The sequence below is a fragment of the Ostrinia nubilalis genome, chromosome 16 (genome assembly GCF_963855985.1).
Source record: "Ostrinia nubilalis chromosome 16, ilOstNubi1.1, whole genome shotgun sequence".
Taxonomy (NCBI): domain Eukaryota; kingdom Metazoa; phylum Arthropoda; class Insecta; order Lepidoptera; family Crambidae; genus Ostrinia; species Ostrinia nubilalis.
Window position 1 is genome coordinate 13,833,089 of NC_087103.1, and position 19,300 is coordinate 13,852,388.

A 19,300-nucleotide genomic window follows, 5' to 3' on the forward strand; every position below is an offset into this window, starting at 1 on the left:
GTTGATTTGTAAGCACTATTTTTAAAAGTCCATGAAAATAAAGGAATTTTGACTTCTTATTGTTTGTTAGTATGAATTTAATATCTTATTCTGTTCTCTTCAGGGCCATTCTGATAATCAAGTGGCTTCGAGCATTCAACCAACAATGAATAAGCAGGCGAAACCAGTAGCAGCCATTAGGAAGCAAATCCCAAATGAAAGGATCAAAGTTATGGACTCCATGGATGTTGTGAGTTATCTTTATTTTATCTGACCTCATCAGTACAACATCATCAGTTTATTTACAATCTATTTTTATGCTTACAATGAAGTTGATTATTATTACACACATTAAAAAGAAGAAAAATCTTAATATACATGACTGTTATTAATTTACTAGTAAATATTTTCTGCTCTAGGATGAGATCCCTGATTCCCCTGATATCTTCAATGATAAATGCAAGACTCCATCACCTGAAGTTTCAAATAAATCAATTAGAATAAGTGCCACCCCCACCCCACCGAAATCCAAATCTTCTGTAGAGAAATCTGCCAAAACATTGAGGACTCCAGAGAAGTTGAGTCCCAGGAAAGATAATGACCCATTGAGAAACTTAAAACTAGATAGTTCTCTATCGGGGTTTTTGAGTAAGATATCAGAAAATCCAGCCCTCAGTCAAAAGGTAAGTTTTAACCTTTAAAACAAATATTAGTCGAAACATTACAGATTATGTGTAAAAAAATTTCTCAAAAAGTATACAGGGTGTTAGGTAAATGGGTATATGAGCCGACACTAGCCCATGTTAACATGGTCATATAAATGGTATGGTGAAGTCAGAAAATTGATAATAATATCTTCATTTTAATTATTTTATTTTTCATACAAATCGTATTTTATAAAATTTATTTTGTATGAAAATAAAAAATAAATAAAATGATGATATCAAATTTCTGACTTCACCATACCATTTATATGCCCATGTTAACATGAGCTAGTGTCGGCTCATATACTCATTTACCTAACACCCTGTATTAAATTGTAGACATTTCATACATCCATAGATTGGAGTGGTGTTGTCTTTCGTTTTCCTGACACCACTTAGAATATATTTTAACTTTAAGGTCACATATTTTCGGTTATTACGCTTTAAAATGTCTTAGCAAAACCTTACTGCTGCTACTTTTTATCATAGATAATTTTTTTAGGAAAATAACTCGCATAAGTTGGAAGACATAGAAAAATGTAAGATGCAGTACATAGAGCTGTTAGAGAAAATAAGTGATGCCTTTGACAGAATACCAAATGTTATTAGAGAGAAATTTCCAGGCTATGATAAGAGAACATATGCAAAAATGAAGTCCTTAAAGTCAAAACTGAAGCATGTTATAAAGCAAAATAATGAGAATGATAAAGTACCGATACATAAAATAGAATCACCAAAAGTTGCTACTAATTTGAATGGTAGCAGTCCATCTATGTTGCAAAACTATGATGATGACCTTAGTGATTTTGATCTTGAGTCAAGTGGTATGAACAAAAAAAGGCTTACTAACACTGAAATAAATAACACCAGTAAATTAGCCACTTCCACACCAGACACAATTAATTTCAATAAGCTACCTGGACCTAGTAAAACTATTTATTCAGATTTAATGGCCAAAAAGTCTCTCTCGTTTGACGCATTTTCTCCCCGAGACGATGCGTCAAAAAATTTAGAAACTAGCGCCCAATCAGACACAGGGAATTTAGATGTGTCTGATAATGTTAACAAAAGCAAAGGCAAGTTTGTGTTCAAAAGACCTTCAAGGCTCATGTCCGAGGATTCTAGCAGTAAGACTTCCACCCCTAACAGAGATGTGCCTTCAAGTACACTAGAAAGACTGAAGATAGCCTCAGAAAAGCTCAAGCCTTTAGTGCAAGAGGAGCCGCCGAAATGTGCGCCCATAGCCAATAGTTCTGTAGAGTTCCAACCTCCTCAACTGAGCAAAAGTTCTCTGATGAATTTTGATAAGCCATGCACTATAGTTTCTCCGATCGTAAAGGAGACCATAGTCCAGGATTATAGCGATGAGATAGACGACTACGAAATCCCTATTGACATGGACGATGAGCCAGACATGTACCTCGCAGAATCCAAAGGCAGTGTGATTAACATTAGTGATTCTGTGGCGAGTACTAGTAATGCTGAATGTGTGAACAATCTTGATATACCAGTTGATGATGATGGTTTCCCCGAGTACCGGCCCGAAGACTTCGAAGACGACATGGTGCTGCTGACCAGTAAGGAGACAGAGGTAGTGAATTTGATGGACCAGTCCATTGCGAACGACAATGGGAAGGCCAAGTATGAAGGGATGGGGGACTTCCATGCTGGCACCAAGAACGATGGGATTACAGGTAAGGAATTAGAAGTAACTCAACTTTGGTACACAAGAAATACAAAAATATTAGTAAAGTTAACATTTAGATGTTACTGGATTTGCTATTCAATTAAAATCAAGGTCAAAATTTTTGAAGTCGAAAACTAGTCCTCCAAAGCTGGACGAAGTAGAAATAGTCACAAGTCGCATCTCTCTAATCTCAGAGCGAAGCTGAATAAATGATTCAATTTCAAGCTAAGGTTTAGTTAATTTTAGTAGACCAAACAACATTATTTTGTTATTCAGATCTTATAGAGCCAGCAATTTTGCAATCCTTAGGTCTCTACCTCTACATATAAAGCTACCATCTTATCTTATCTTATTTAGGGCCGCGCATAAGCGCAGGGCACGTCGACCCATTGGGATCTTTTGTGCTTTCCTTTATCTTTATTCCCCCTCATCCGCAAAATCCTATCCATATAGTAAATCAAGTGCTTGGGTGAGAGGGACCTATAATCTTCTGGTGCCGGATAAGCAGACCCCAGTAGACCCATCCTAGTTCTAGCTAGCGCGTCGCATTCGCACAGTAGGTGTTTCATGGACTCCGCATTCTCGACAGCTGTCGTCCGTAGTTAGGACCATCTTGTGGAGCATGTGGTTCGTAGTGTAAGACAGCGGTTCCCGAATGGTGGTCCGCGGAACCCTGGGGTTCCGTGGAAAGGCCGCAAGGGTTCCGTAAAAAATATTATCCCACGTTTCGTGACCGACGTTGTTCGCTCGCACCGACTTGTTTACGCACAAGGGAGGGGCAGGGCGTGCAGGCGGAGTAGTACGGGGGTTCCGCTAGGAAAAGTATAATCAATTAGGGTTCCTTGGCAAAAAAAATTGGGAAAACCTGGTGTAAGCCACCATAGCCTCAATCTTCCCTCGTCCCGCAGGCGAGTTCGACGGCTTCTCGTTCCCGCATTCAGAGCTGATGATGGAAACCTTCCGCGAGAAGTTCGGACTCAAGTCCTTCCGGCCCAACCAGCTGCAGGTCATCAACGCGGCGCTGCTCGGCCACGACGTCTTCGTGCTCATGCCCACCGGCGGAGGTCAGTGAGCTTCGATGATTCCGGTCTGTGGGCGTAGTGTGAGTGTACGTCAAACGCATTCGATGTCGACAGCGTAAAAAAGTGACAGTAAATGTATGACGGATTGTACAGCGCACCTAGCGAAAACTTTTAATAACTAAAATCTTCATATATTTTTTTTAACGCGCTCACTAGTGAGGACGTTTCATGTAACTGATAAACTCACACTAAGCCCTCTGGTCTACAACTCATCAGTTTTATAATTGACTAGATATTTAGTTGCTTTGAAGTTTATTAAGAGTTAGTCAAAGATACAACAGTAAAGCGCTATAGTCTATTGTAACATTCATTCAGGGTTGAATTTAAAGTTAAATTAGTGTTGCACACATATCGATAGTCTCTCGATTCTGTTGATATGTGTTGACTATCGATAGCCTGTTTCAGATTTTCCTAGGATGTTGGTAGTCGTAGTCTGCTCTATTTCTATTATGTAAGTAACTTATTTTCTCTCACAGGAAAATCATTATGCTACCAGCTGCCTGCGATTTTGACCCCCGGAGTCACCATCGTTATATCCCCATTAAAATCACTCATCTTGGACCAAGTGAACAAACTGCTTTCACTTGATGTGAGTATATCATAAACTCTTTCGTAAAAAGTCTACGCTGTAATCGATTTTCTTAATCAACTAGGATAATAGTATTTGTGTCGCTGAGCATACCGCGATGTAACTGGGTACAACGACATCTATTGACAGTCTTACGAACTAAATTGACATAGAATCTACGAGTCATACTTTTTTCTACACAGTGAAGAAGCTTGGCCTTCTTCGCACCTTATGGCAGGTAATGAGGATCAGTACTGTTGTAGAAAATGCAATAAAACTAGTATCTACGTTAATCTTTAAGACATAAGAAAGATATATCTTTTTGAATTATCCAAATCGGACCATTACTTACGAAGATATTAAGTAATAAACATAGGCCGTTTTTGCCGCTAAAAGTCAACGTACGCAGGGCCGCGTGACGTCACTATATCCGAATCGAGCGCAGCCGGCGTACTGTGTGGATAGAAAATATTTTTTTCCAGCTAAACTATCAGTTTTAGAAAAAAACTTTTAATAACATTTATTCATCAAAATAAAGTAACCTATCGACCAGTAATTTTTAAAAATAAAAATTGTGAAAAATAAGTATCGCTATGTCCAAAAACCAAATTTTTATAGGATTCGATGGAATGCGGAGACGCGGTTGGGGTGAGTGTAACTTTATGATTGTTTGTATTGAACATAATCTATACTTATAATAAATCTGTAGAGAGGTCAATTCTGTACATGAAATATATTTTCAAAATAACTATCAGGGGGTGATTAGTGATCGATACTGATGCCAAAAATGCAATCAGTAAAATTTTTGTCTGTCTGTCTGTCTTTCTGTCTGTCTGTCTGTCTGTCTGTATGTTCCTTATAGAAACAAAAACTACTCGACGGATTTTAACGAAACTTGGTACAATTATTCTTCATACTCCTGGGCAGGTTATAGTATACTTAGGAATTCCCACGGGAATGGGAATTAGCGGGAAAATCCTTTTGTATACAAAATCTAAACCGCTTCAGTTAGACGCTTGAAATTTGGCATGCAGGTACCTTAATAAACTTAAAGCTTAGTTACAACAGGATATTGCAAAATTCCCACGGGAACGGGAGTTAGCGGAAAAAAACATTTGTATGAAAAAATCTAAACCGCGTAAGATAGATAAAGGGGGTAAAACGGGATCCACGCGTACGAAGTCGCGGGCGGCCGCTAGTAATACATAATATGAATGCTAATACCCAGTTTCTGGGCTAGAGGGGGGGGGGGATAAGTCATACCCAGCTTAAAGCGTGGGGGGAGGGGCAAGCCTTACCCAGCTTCTTGCCTTGGTAAGAGGGGGGGAGAGGCAAGTCATAACCCAGTTTCTGGCCTAGGGGGGGGGGGGGGGTGGGGGGGGGTTAGTCATACCCAGCTTCTGGCCGAGGGGGAGTCATACCTAGCTTATGCTTATGGACTGGGGGGAGGGGCTAGCCTTACCCAGCTTCTGGCCTGGGGGGAAGGGGGGGGGGGGGGTGTAAAGTCATAACCAGTTTCTGGTTCTGGCCTGGGGGGAAGGGGGGGGGTGTCAAGTCATAACCAGTTTCTGGTTCTGGCCTGGGGAGGGGGGGGGGGGGGGGGTAAGTCATACCCAGCTTCTGGCCTAGGGGGAGGGGCAAGCCTTACCCAGCTTCTGGCCTGGGGGGTGGGGGAGGGGTCAAGTCATACCCAGTTTTTGGCCTGGGGGGGGGGGGTAAATCATACCCGACTTCTGGCCGAGGGGGAAGTCATGCCCACCTTATGACCTGGGGAGAGGAGAGGGGCGGGGGAGTCATACCCAGCTTCTAGGCTAAGATTAAATAGATTTCCAGGAGGGAGCAGCTGGCCCGCCCATGGGAACGGCGAATAGATAGGTAGGTACGTAGGTTTAACTCAGAAAAACTAAATTACAGGTAGGTATTGCGTGTACATCGAAATGATCTTCATAGCAATGTCTTGTAGCCTAGGCAGAGTGTATCTGCCTCAGCTATACTTATTGTTAGAAGTAAATAAATTAATACTTATACATTTTTATACTTTACTTGGACGAAGATATGACTCTAACAACACTTATGAACACTTTATTTGCATAAATCGCCAAATATACCACCGCGGAGACCCTAATCGCGTCTCCGCGTTCCATTGAATCGTATGAGCGTATGGATTTTTTGCGATATTTTTCACAATTTCTATTTTTAATAATTACCTATCGATAGCTTACTTTATTCTGATGAATAAATGTCATAACAAGTTTTTCTCTAAAACTGATAGTATGGCTAGAAAAAAATATTTTCTATCCACGCAGTACGCCGGCAGCGTTCGGATCGGATATAGTGACGTCATCGGTCCCGCGCCGGGCGGTCAGTGAACTTTTTTAGTAATTTGGCCATAACTTTGTCAATTTTTGTCGTAGAACAAAAATTTTTGGACTGTATATTAAGGATTTCTTAGACCTATAAATCTGCATTCACAGCTAAAAATCGAAATGATCCTCATTGATCGAATGTGAAAGAAGGCTCCCGGAATCCTCAACCACTGATGCTTTTTGTAGTCCACAACAAGGAAGCTCTTCATCTCACCTGATTGCATCAGCGATGATCAAGCCAAAGGTGAAAGCGAGCTTCACCCGGAATCCTCAAACACAGAGGAACTGGCAATCTTACCACCAACTGCTGGAACACCAGACTTATTTATGATGGTCAGTGGCGGATTAAGAGTATCCGAGGCCTTAAGCATAGAGCCTGTGTAGGCCCTCTATTGCTTAAATGGAAATGGAAGGAATGGAATGGAAGGTATAAAGTATAAAATGAAAGTTCATCAAAATAGAAAGTGTAGTAGGTAAAATGTAAAACTTAAAACATTATTTTCCTTGCCTTAATCAGAGCAAACTCCGAGATTACATCGTCGAAATTTATCCGACGAAGTATGTCTGCCTCAATACACATTAATGCTAAATAATTAAGCTTGTCTGGACGGATTTTTGTTCTTTGCGGGTTTTTTAACCTTTTTAGTTGTGAGAAGGATCGTTCAGCAAAGCAGTTAGTAATCATTAAGCTGTGAAAGATTCTAAACGCAACCACAATGATATTAGTCTTACACTAGCACACTTCTTTTGTTTCTCTTCTTTTTTCACATCGCATGTTTATTTTAATATATACATTTATAAATATATACACATACAGGGTGTCCCGTAATGCAACGTCAAGCCGGAACTGGGTGTTGAGGCAAGTTATAGATGACCCACGCTGAACTGTCCCACCCAACTCAATGACAGGGGGGCGCTACCATCGTTCAACTATATGGTTTCCAACATGGCAAAAATCGGAACCAGCGATCCAGTATTGACGGTGGCGCCCCACTGTCAATGTCATCGATAGGAGAGTCCAGTATTTTGGAACTATATGCTGGTTATCAAAAAAAAAATCTATGTCATTTTGTCAAAATAATAGGCATTTAAAAAAACAAAAAAATCTACTCCCGGTGACGGTCTTTTTACTCGTGTTGCCACAAATCTTCACTTTTTCAAATTTTTTTTTTATGTAACCCTGAATAATGCTTCTGTTTGGAATTTATTGTACCCTTAAGACTCCGCCTTTATCCGAAACTATCCGTAACTTTTGAATCAGTTTCGGTTACGGTTATGGATATTTTTTTATTTCGGATATCCGATAGTATCGGTTACGGTTACGGATATCCATAACATCCCTGCTTGGTAAGATGGCCCTCTCCGTTCCGCTCATACCTTTTAAAATGGCTTCTCCACCTCACTTAAGCCAGAAACTTGAATTTTGGGCACATTAGAATAATAATATTTAACCAAGGTAGATAAAGTTAAAAACGGGATTATTTCCAAAAAAACAAAAATTATCGACAATTACAGCAAGAATTTACCAAGTGTTATACCATTTTGGAATCCTTACTAAATGCGCCAAATTATGACTTCACTTGCCATACTCGCGTAGTACAATTTTTTTTCAGTACAGTCAGTTTAAACTAGGCAAAATTTTTATTTTGAAATTTTTTTTTGGGAATAATGTATTTTTTTCATCCAAGCTGGAGCAGCTGGTTTCGTAATTTTGATAACAATTTAGAGAAGCATTATTCAGGGTTGCAACAAAAAAAAAAATTAGAAAAAGTGAAGATTTGTGGCAACACGAGTAAAAAGACCGTCACCGGGAGTAGATTTTCTTGTTTTTTTTTAATGCCTATTACTTTGACAAAATGCCACATAGATTGTTTTTTATATTTTTCTGATAACCAGCATAACTTGCCTCAACACCCAGTTACGGCTTGACGTTGCATTACGGGACACCCTGTATACACAATTATTATTATTTTAATACGGGTATTATTTTATTATGTAGCATCTTTAACCGCTTGAGTCCCAGACGGCATTAATTAATGTCATAACAATTGATTATCTATTGTGTCTAGATTCGCGGGCCTTGAAGGATTAAGAGCCATTTTACATTTTCGTGCGAATTTCTAAGATTTTGGAAGCATGAATTACTATCTTAAGCAACACCCAGAGATTATTTAATAACTGCGAAAGATAGGTCAATCCTTGGTGTTGACCATTAATGAAACGGATTTACTAAAACTCTTTTGCTTAATTCACAGTGCCCCATCTCCCACAACCATTTTACGGAAAAATTGCCGCAGACTCATTTTCAAAGTCCTGTATCTATTATTTATGCTCAAATAATAAGCTTAAAAATATATAGTAATCATCGGACATATATTCTTGTAGTCCATTAATGAAATAGATTCTTGAATTTCATTACCATTATTGAGTAAAATCTAAAAATAATTTGGCAAATTTGAAGATTAACGTCACATTTTGATCGTGGTTTTTGGTTTAAAAACACAGCAATAACTGCAATAAAAGTATCCCAAAATAAAGAATATTCATTGTAGAATTGATTTCTACAGTTATTGTTTAAATATTAGTAACCACTTTGTCAAAATATTGATGTGAATATCAGTATAAATTACAATACGCAAGCCGACATCGATTAGTATGGCGCGAGCGCCCGTCAAGGTAGGACCTATGTCATTTTTCCCGCCGTGACGTTTACGTGCGTTCGTGTCGTGAAGCGGTGATTTGTACGGCGACCAAATGCATTTGATACTATGCCGAGAGGCTGTTTCCAGTCGGCCGGCCGAGCAGAAATTGAAATGATGAATTTTAATTTCTTTGACGGATCTGGGTGTAACTATGTATAATATGTAGGTACCATGTATTTAATTTAATAAATAAATTATAAAAAAGTATATCCATTATGCTAGCACCCTTAACACAAGCATATTGGTTGCCTACTTTTGGACTAGATGGCGCTGTGAAATTGTCTAAAGATTTGTTTATTTATTTATCCGCTTTGAGTTTTGTTTCGTGAAGAAGAAAAAGAAGCGTTTTGTTTCGAGAGGGAAGCTTTGTTGTTAAATCTATACTCTTTTATTAGTATAGGAAAGATTTAATTGTTTGTTTGTATGTTTGGAGGCAATAGGCTCCGAAAAAAAATTCTTTCACGATTTAGAATCCTAATTTTTTTCTATGTAGGCTATAAAATATTTTCAAAAACTTTAGTCCAAAATCTTTGATAAAATTCGACGTTTAGTAAATAAATTAGATGACATATTATTAATACTTTTTTTTTTCAGTACGATTTTAGTACTTGTTTTTCAGAAATTCTACGATTTAACTAAACTTCTTAAGTGTTTATATTTTATGCATAATTTATTAACTTCTAAAATAAACATATATTATTATCCTTTTGATAGATGACGTGCTTCGTATTTTATTAAAATTATCACCTGAGTAGGTTAAAAAGGTGTGGAATGTTATTTTGGAGATAACTTGGTTCCATAGAAATAAAGAGAGATGCTAAGTAATGCGCTGAGTTCGAAATTCAGTGTCGTATTAGAAATTCACACACACAAAGAAATCAAATTATGTGCTCATTATCCACTGCGGTATCAGTATTCAACGTTCGAATAATCTTTAGTACTATGCAAGCAATATAAACTGTTTACATAATGACGTCGCTACTGTCATCATTGCTTTCACAAGCAATATGTTCCAATTTGTCCCTTGTCACATTTCCCTTTAGTTTCTGTGATCTGTGCTTGTTTCTAAGTTGATATCAATGAAATATTCCTTAGTACTTTTGATTTAAATTATTTTTTTTATTTTGACACGTGTTTGAAAAATCAAGGTCAGATAACAATAAAATAACAAGTGAAAACGTAACATTGCATTGCAACTCGCAATTTCGCAATATTGATGAGGAGATTCCATTGGAAAGTCTGTATTCATTCCTAGGATTCCCCTAACACCATCAAATTCAAGAGAATTCAAGAGAGTGCAGTTTCCCATCTCATGCTTATGGAACACGGTTTAAAATAGTGTGGTTGCATAGAGCCTGCAACGGGCAACCGCGTGCGCAGCTGCTCATACTAATTTTCGATACAAAAGTAAGTGTTGGCGCCCTCACGAGTTTTAGCGGAGTTCTATATGGTAGCGGGAGTAGACTTAATGGAAATCTATGCTTCTCCGACGGCCAGTTGTATGTGGAATACTCCAGAGTATGCGCACACAATAGCCTGGTGATTTTAGCACCTGAAGGAAAAACAAAAAAACATTGTTTACAAAGAAATCTGCGGCAGGTGTAGTGTTTTAATTTTGTTTTAGAAAGATCTCATAACTTTGTAAGTATTCAAATATTTAAACATAATAATTTGTAGATTTTATATCAAAAAATATAATCATTTAACAAAATTAATTTTCTTAGAATATTTTAATTCTATTAGAACCATTTTCCACTTCATCGCAGAAGAAGTCGCGGGCAAAAAGCTAGTATGAAATATGTAGTATTGCCCGCGGCTTCACCCGCTTGAAATTTAGTTTGTCACAGATCGTCATAAATTATAGCCTATACATTGTTATTCTGGTCGACGCCAGGGATGGATGAGCGTCGCTGTCGCTGGCGACAGGGTCTTCTGGTTCAGGGTTCATGGCGTCCTAGGTCTCAGTCAAAATGAAATCCACTCGTAGAAATTAATAAACTCAGTGTATTCACGAAAATGATTACACACAGCACTAGAGTCGTATCGGAACTGAGTGAACCAAAGGTCTTGCGATAGGAACGTCCGACCCGAGTGATAGTTGAACACAGACTGCCTAGTACTGCTGTACTGTACTGTAAAGTTTCATCAAAATCTGTTCAGTAGTTTTTGCGTGAAAGTGTAACAAACACCCAGACATCCACACAAACTTTCGTATTTATAATATTAGTAAGACTAGTAAGAAGTAAGATAGTAAGATGAATTATTTTAGTTATTTGTTTACTTATAATAATATTTGTTTATTTATTTCTTAGCTCTGTTTGATAATGGATCTGGAGGAGATGCAATGGCCACCTCCGTAACAAAACAATAGAACCCTATGGAGTTTGGGCTTGTGTGATTCGCCTTGACGAATAGTTCGTATCCAGGGTCCGATGATGGAGCTGTAAGGGGGCAGATTTTTTTTTCACTATGTGACTGTCTTTATTTTGTACTTAATATATATTTTACATATTATACCTATTCGTGTTTCATTATGAATCGAAATATAAAAGACTTAATAAACTCTATTAAAAATTTAAATTAATTTATCAAGTTTGAATACCTCATTCTACCTTAAAATTAATAACTTAAATCAAGTCTTAATACGGTCACGGCTCATGATTTTTTTGTCCATTTCAGCGTTCTTTTTACTCTTTTGACGTTGCGTTGACAGCTTTTACCTAAATTCGCGCGGAATATTTTTGTGAAATGGCTCTTAATTTACTATAATTATGTTTATTCAACAAATGTTTGCACATTATTATTATTGTTATATATTTATACTAGCTTTTGCCCGCGGTTTCACCCGCGTGAAATTTAGTATGTCACAGATCGTCATAAATTATAGCCTATATGTTAATCTGGGTTATAAACAGTAATACTGTAAAGTTTCAACAAAATCCGTTCAGTAGTTTTTGCGTGAAAGAGTAACAAACGTCCAGACATCCAAACATCCAGACATCATGACATCCAAACTTTCGCATTTATAATATTAATAGGATTTAAACGGCCTTGTTGATATGCAGTTTAGGTTAGTGTCCGTGACTTCCACTCGGCATGGGGCCCACTGAAAACCAGCGTCGTGGCCTTCCCCACCGTGGGCCACGGCATATGCTGAGTGGAATCCCATTGCGATGGGTATCGCTGTTGCGACAGGATAGCACTGCTCACTGCTCAGTTCACTTTTTATTTCCTTGTAATATTTATGTGCCATTTCTGTCTTTTTCTCTGTCATGTATGTGATGTTCATCGTAATAAATTTTTCTTTCTTTCTTTCTTTCTTTAAACGCCACTTGTATATTTGGGAAAACGCGCTTATTTTATCTACACTATAATATTATAAAGAGGAAAACTTTGTTTGTTTGGTTGTAATGAATAGGCTCAAAAACTACTGGACCGTTTTTAAAAATTCTTTCACCATTTGAAAGCTACATTACTTACGAGTAACATAGGCTAAATCTCTATAAAATGTAGGTATGAAATGAAACGCCTCCATCCTCTGCTGGCGCGCCAGCAGAGGATGGAGGCCCCTGGAGAACAGGGGCCCCAAGCACGTGCTTGTAGTGCTTATACGTTAATCCGCCACTGATGATGGTATAACTTTACCAGTTACAACGGACTTTCACAGATCCCCGCCGCGCACTTATCGGGCGACGTGTCTCTAGCGGCTACCGATGAGGTATACCACAAGCTGTCCATGCGCGAGCCGCTCATCAAACTGCTGTACGTCACTCCCGAGAAGATCAGCAGCTCGCCCAAGTTCCAGGACATGTTGGACAACCTGCACTCGCGAGAGAAGATCGCCAGGTCAGTGCCGATAATTTAGTGTAATGTCCGGCATTCACCGTAGATCCTCGTCGCGCACTTATCGAGCGACGTGTCTCAAGCGGCTGGACAACCTGCACTAGAGAGAAGATCGCCAAGTAAGTGCCAACTATAGTCTGGTCTGTTAGCACGTAGAATTTTGTCCAATGACCCCAAGCTACCCATCCTTATCGCTCGCGCGTAATTATGTTGCTATCGCGCTCGCACACTCACTGCGGGTGGCAGTCGCACAGTCGCGACAGCAATATAATTACGCGCGCGCGATAAGGATGGGTAGCTAGGTAGGGGTCATGGGACAAAATTTTACGAGCTCACAGACCGGGCTTTAGTAAGTGTGATGTCCGGCATTCACTAAAAATCACCGTTGCGCAACTATCGGGCGACGTGTCGCTAGCGGCTACCGACGAGGTATACCACAAGCTGTCCATGCGCGAGCCGCTCATCAAACTGCTGTACGTCACTCCCGAGAAGATCAACAGCTCGCCCAAGTTCCAGGACATGTTGGACAACCTGCACTCGCGGGAGAAAATCGCCAGGTAATTGCCGATAATTTAGTGTAATGTCCGGCATTCACCGTAGATCCTCGTCGCGCACTAATCGAGGGACGTGTCTCAAGCGGCTGGACAACCTGCACTAGAGAGAAGATCGCCAAGTAAGTGCCAACTATAGTCTGGTCCGTGAGCACGTAGAATTTTGTCCAATGACCCCAAGCTACCCATCCTTATCGCCTGCGCGTAATTATGTTGCTATCGCGCTCGCACACTCACTGCGGGTGGCAGTCGCACAGTCGCGACAGCAATATAATTACGCGCGAGCGATAAGGATGGGTAACTAGGGGTCATTGGACAAAATTCTACGTGCTCACAGACCGGGCTTTAGTAAGTGTGATGTCCGGCATTCACTAAAGATCCCCGTCGCGCAACTATCGGGTGACGTGTCTCTAGCGGCTACCGACGAGGTGTACCACAAACTCTAAATGCGCGAGCCACTCATCAAACTGTTGTACGTCACATCAGCTCGCCCAAGTTCCAGGATATGCTGGACAACCTGCACTCGCGAGAAAAGATCGCCAAGTAAGTGCCAACTAGTAAGTGTGATGTCCGGCATTCGCTAAAGATCCCCGTCGCAACTATCGGGCGACGTATCATTAGCGGCTACCGACGAGGTATACCACAAGCTGTCCATGCGGGAGCCGCTCATCAAACTGCTGTACGTCACTCCCGAGAAGATCAGCAGCTCGCCCAAGTTCCAGGACACGCTGGACAACCTGCACTCGCGGGAGAAGATCGCCAGGTAAGTTATAAAATTAACTAATATACAGGGTGTTAGGTAAATGGGTATATGAGCCGACACTAGCCCATGTTAACATGGGCATATAAATGGTATGGTGAAGTCAGAAATTTGATATCATCACTTTATTTTTTTTAATTTTCATTCAAAATAAATTTTATAAAATCCGATTTGTATGAAAATTAAAATAATTAAACTGAAGATATCAATTTTTTGACTTCATTATACCATTTATATGCCCATGTTAACATGGGCTAGTGTCGGCTCATATACCCATTACCTAACACTCTGTATATGATATTAATATTTACTCTTGTCCACCTTTAATGAGCCTACATAGGCGTTTACAATGAATCACAAATCAATTGTATCGCCGGTTTAGCTCCTATCGAGACAAGAAATCGAATTCCTCGAGGTTAGCCCTTCAGTATTTCTCATTGGCACACGATAAGTAGGTAAAAATTTTGCACATCAAGTGTTTCGCATACTGCACTTCGTGACGCCATGAAGCGTTGAGCCACACTTTTACTCATAACCGTCTTGCCGCCATGTCCTCTTTCCTTCTCACTCACTCTCCGTACATTCGTCTCGCTCACACTCGCTCGTTCATCCAAAGAGTTTAACGCCCGATTCCCATATTCAATCCTTGTCCAAATCCGGATTACAACTGTCAAATTGAATTCAGTTTTAGATTATATTTCCAAAATTTTCGATGCATTTACACTTTAATATTGTTTAAATAGTCTTATAAACAATATTAAAATGTAAAAACATCAAAAACCGCAGTTATTTTGGCCAAAAACAAATTAAAATTTGACAGTTGACAATCCAAATTCATATAATTTGGATTAGGATTGAATATAGAAATCCAGCATAAGACAATAGAGTATTTACGCCATAGCACGGTGGTCCCGCGTCTATGTAACAGCGGTCAAAAGTGAAAAACTTCTTAATAAAATAAAATACTTTGTAAAACATTGTATATTATTATATTATGCTACTGAAATTAAAGTAAAATACTCTTTGGGTAAAGAAGACTTCCTTTTTTTAGGCAAATTTCGCAAACCAGTGATTATAAGGATCGCTTAACCAGTCAAAATGTCTATTTTTGGAAACTTTTGTAGACTGAGATGCCTTTTTAAAATACTCTCAATCAGATAATTACTCTTATTTTCTAAATTCTTCATGTTAATATTTTCCTCATCACTAACTAATGATAACTTTAGATTCTGGTACACAAGACGAGACTTTTCAGCATTCGTGCCTTTTGTAACATTCCATTGCTCAAATACAAACAATCTTGAAAACGAGCAATGAATTTCTTGGCCTAGAACAGAAAAATAAATTGTCTTGGATTTCAAAGCTAAGTAAATAATGCAACTTTGGACCCCTACTGTCAAGGCCTTTGGTACTCTTGGGTGAAATTACATACAAAATATAATAAAGCATATTGTCAGCTAACAAATGACGTATAAATTGTTACGGGGCACGACGGGGAACTAAACTAAAAGTCTGAAAATATTTAATAAATCATCAATTATTTTCATCATATTTGACATGTTAATACCAGCCATATAACTTTAAAATTTTGACAAAAAGTTACACATTACCTTTTTCCAGGATTTCCATTGTTAAATGCACTAGTTTTAAATACAATTTATAAACAAAACTTTATGTAAACAAAGCAATAAACTTAGGACGCGCTGATAGCAACCGTTCTTAGGCATGCAATCATTGACTTCTGACTCGCAAAAGTATACCAATTTGTTAAGAAACATGTTGGAACTTTATTATTTTCTAAAACTAGAGGTTTTTAACTACCTACCTGCGTAAATAAAAAAAGATTAATAGACAACTGATTTTTTTGACTTTTGACCTCTGCCGGGCCTTCTGTGCATAGATGTTACAATCCTACACTCTGAGACTTCACCATTCCATGCTAGGGCCGTCGCATGCGAATATTTAAGTCAGTATAAATGATAATTTAATAAAATATTCCCCAGATTCGTGATAGACGAAGCGCACTGCGTCTCCCAGTGGGGCCACGACTTCAGGCCGGACTACAAGCGGTTGTACTTGCTGCGGCAACGCTTCCCCGGCGTCAAGATCATGGCGCTAACTGCCACCGCCACGCCGCGCGTGCGCATCGATATTCTACACCAGCTGCAGGTGCGTGGGCCACGGGGGTCACCGCCGGTGGACACAAGGGGGCCACTTGCAGGCGGCTGGACTGCTACGGGGGGGTGGAGCCACGACTTCAGGCCGGGCGGTTGTACCTGCTACGGCAATGGTTTCCAGGAGTCAAGCTTATGGCGCTGGCAGCCACAGCCACGCCGCGTGTGCGCATGGATATCCTGGACCAGTTGAAGGTGCGTGGGCCACGGGGGGCACCGCAGGGTCACGGGGGTCACTCTTAGGGGGCAAGGGGGCCACCACAAGGGGCACGACTTCCGGCTAGACTACAAGCGACTATACCTGCTGCGGCAGAGTTTCCCCGGCGTCAAGGTCATGGCGCTCACCGCATCAAAATTCTACACCAGTTGCAGGTGCGTGGGCACTGGGGGTCACTGTCAGGGGTGCGGGGGCAACGCCACGGGACACGGGGGACACTATTGGGGTCATATTGGCCACTTGCGGGCGACATTTACCACAATCATATTAGAATAATTGTAATTTATTTCCTGCTATACGCTCACCTAAATTAATTGAATTATCTTTTCCCACAGGTGAACAGCTGCAAGTGGTTTTTAAGCAGCTTCAACCGGCCCAATCTGGCGTACAGGATCTTAGAGAAGAAACCCAAGAGTGTGAACCAGGACGTGGCCAATCTTATCAAGGAAAAGTTCTTTAGGTAAGCCCTTACAAATGACTTTCTTACTATTAATTTTTAATTTAGTACTGATTTTAAATCCTCTATTACACTGTGTAATAGCTACGCTCACGAGGCACATTGGCTAATGAGGAATCACTTTGCCATAAATGAGAAGTGGAGATATACTATGCTCCCGTGTCAAACTGATATAGTGGAGGACGGAACTATTATACTTTATTCCTCACCGCTACAACTTCTGTGTAGCCAGGATCTACAGCTTGACCACCAATAAAAACCCACCAGTGAAGTTTGTCCAGGGAGAAAGTTAAATTGTCAATGGACTCTTAACAAAATTAATGAGTCGATCCTTAATTTCGAACTCCTATCTTCTTCCATAGGAGAAATGTGTAGATTGTATCTCCTTTTTTTGTATTTTCTTGATTTTTAACTCGTTTCCCAGGGCATCCGGTATCGTGTACTGTCTATCGCGCAAAGACTGCGACAACTTGACTCAAGACTTGCGGCGCGCTGGCATTCAGGCCGCCTCCTACCACGCGGGCCTTAGTGACAAGCAACGCGAGGCTGTCCAGGCTGGATGGGTCGCTGATAAGCACAAAGTGGTCAGTGGATATAATAGTACTCTTTAAATTATTTATTATGTATTTGTCCCCCCACTAGGTGGACCGACAATCTGGTGCCTGATCGCAGGAAGTACATGAATGCGGGAAGTGCAGGACAGAAATCCTTGGGGGAGGCTTTTGTCCAGCAGTGAACGTCATTTGGCTGAAACGGACGAATGAAAAAAATGTTCTAATTCCAATTCTATCAATTTCAAATCCATATGGTGCATGGCTGCGGTGACGTTTGAACTGCACTGACCTACCCACCTTGCTTTTCTAATGACACATACTTCTGAATTACAATCTAGATCTAAGCAAAACAATTTTGTTAAAATATTTTTTTGAAAATTGTAATTTGTCATGTGTTTTATAAAATAAAATAAAAAAATATCTCAATTAATTATTAGGACCTGCGCATAACTCGCGTGATTGCCCGCAAGCGTGTCTGGATGGAAAAATTGTATAAGCCACGTCAGACATCCGGAGTAGGCGCCACCCGCGCAAGTTAAAACGTAGCCCCTATGCTACTACTAACCAACCCAACCATAAGCGAAGCACTGTAGCTTAGTTATAATAGGGTTTCTTTTCTTTTAGATCTGCGCAACAATAGCCTTCGGCATGGGCGTGGACAAGGCAGACGTGCGCTTCGTGGTGCACCACAGCATGCCCAAATCCGTCGAGGGATACTACCAGGAGGCGGGACGCGCCGGACGAGACCAGGAGCCCGCCGCCTGCCTGCTCTACTACTCCTACTGCGACGTGCTGCGCCACCGCCGCATGATCGACAGTGAGTGGGGGGCACCCGGGGGGCACCGCGCCGGCGCGACCAGGAGCCCGCCGCCTGCCTGCTCTACTACTCCTACTGCGACGTGCTGCGCCACCGCCGCATGATCGACAGTGAGTGGGGGGCACCCGGGGGGCACCGCGCCGGCGCGACCAGGAGCCCGCCGCCTGCCTGCTCTACTACTCCTACTGCGACGTGCTGCGCCACCGCCGCATGATCGACAGTGAGTGGGGGGCACCCGGGGGGCACCGCGCCGGCGCGACCAGGAGCCCGCCGCCTGCCTGCTCTACTACTCCTACTGCGACGTGCTGCGCCACCGCCGCATGATCGACAGTGAGTGGGGGGCACCCGGGGGGCACCGCGCCGGCGCGACCAGGAGCCCGCCGCCTGCCTGCTCTACTACTCCTACTGCGACGTGTGAAAGTCAAATTCAAAGTTTTTTATTCAGGACTTAGGCCATTTCTAGGGCGCTTATACACGTCCCAAATAGCTTACCCCACCACCACTTCAGGACAACATAATATGGGCGTGTGTTGAGAAGTCTATTACTCCTACTGCGATTCCTACTTCTAAAAGTTTAAATCTTAGCTATACTTAAGTTTGAATAGTGGGAAAGAGGAGCGATTCGATACCCTCAACCTCCATCCTCCCTCCCTCAATCAATCCATCTTGTGGCCGTACAACCCTCGGTTACGCCTGACCTAAATTAGTGCATGTGCTCGGAATTGCATCTTCTTTTCTTAGACAGGTTGCATAATGCATACCACCACGCCATACTTCGTCACCTCCTACCATAGAGATATAGAGAGATGCCAACTAATGCGCTGAGTTCGAAACTAACG

At 40.9% G+C, this 19,300-nt stretch overlaps 1 protein-coding gene across 1 annotated transcript in view; it reads left to right on the top strand.

The window, feature by feature from the left end:
* The window catches only part of LOC135079570 (recQ-like DNA helicase Blm), a 48,003-nt gene that overhangs the window by 645 nt on the left and 28,058 nt on the right, over positions 1-19,300 (top strand). Inside the window, exons 4-14 of the mRNA XM_063974222.1 lie at positions 104-229; positions 399-662; positions 1,186-2,377; positions 3,279-3,434; positions 3,929-4,041; positions 12,756-12,934; positions 16,246-16,411; positions 16,969-17,093; positions 17,515-17,674; positions 18,269-18,559; positions 18,713-18,791. Coding sequence (XP_063830292.1) covers positions 104-229; positions 399-662; positions 1,186-2,377; positions 3,279-3,434; positions 3,929-4,041; positions 12,756-12,934; positions 16,246-16,411; positions 16,969-17,093; positions 17,515-17,674; positions 18,269-18,559; positions 18,713-18,791 — 2,851 coding nt within the window. The remainder of the gene's footprint in view (positions 1-103; positions 230-398; positions 663-1,185; positions 2,378-3,278; positions 3,435-3,928; positions 4,042-12,755; positions 12,935-16,245; positions 16,412-16,968; positions 17,094-17,514; positions 17,675-18,268; positions 18,560-18,712; positions 18,792-19,300) is intronic.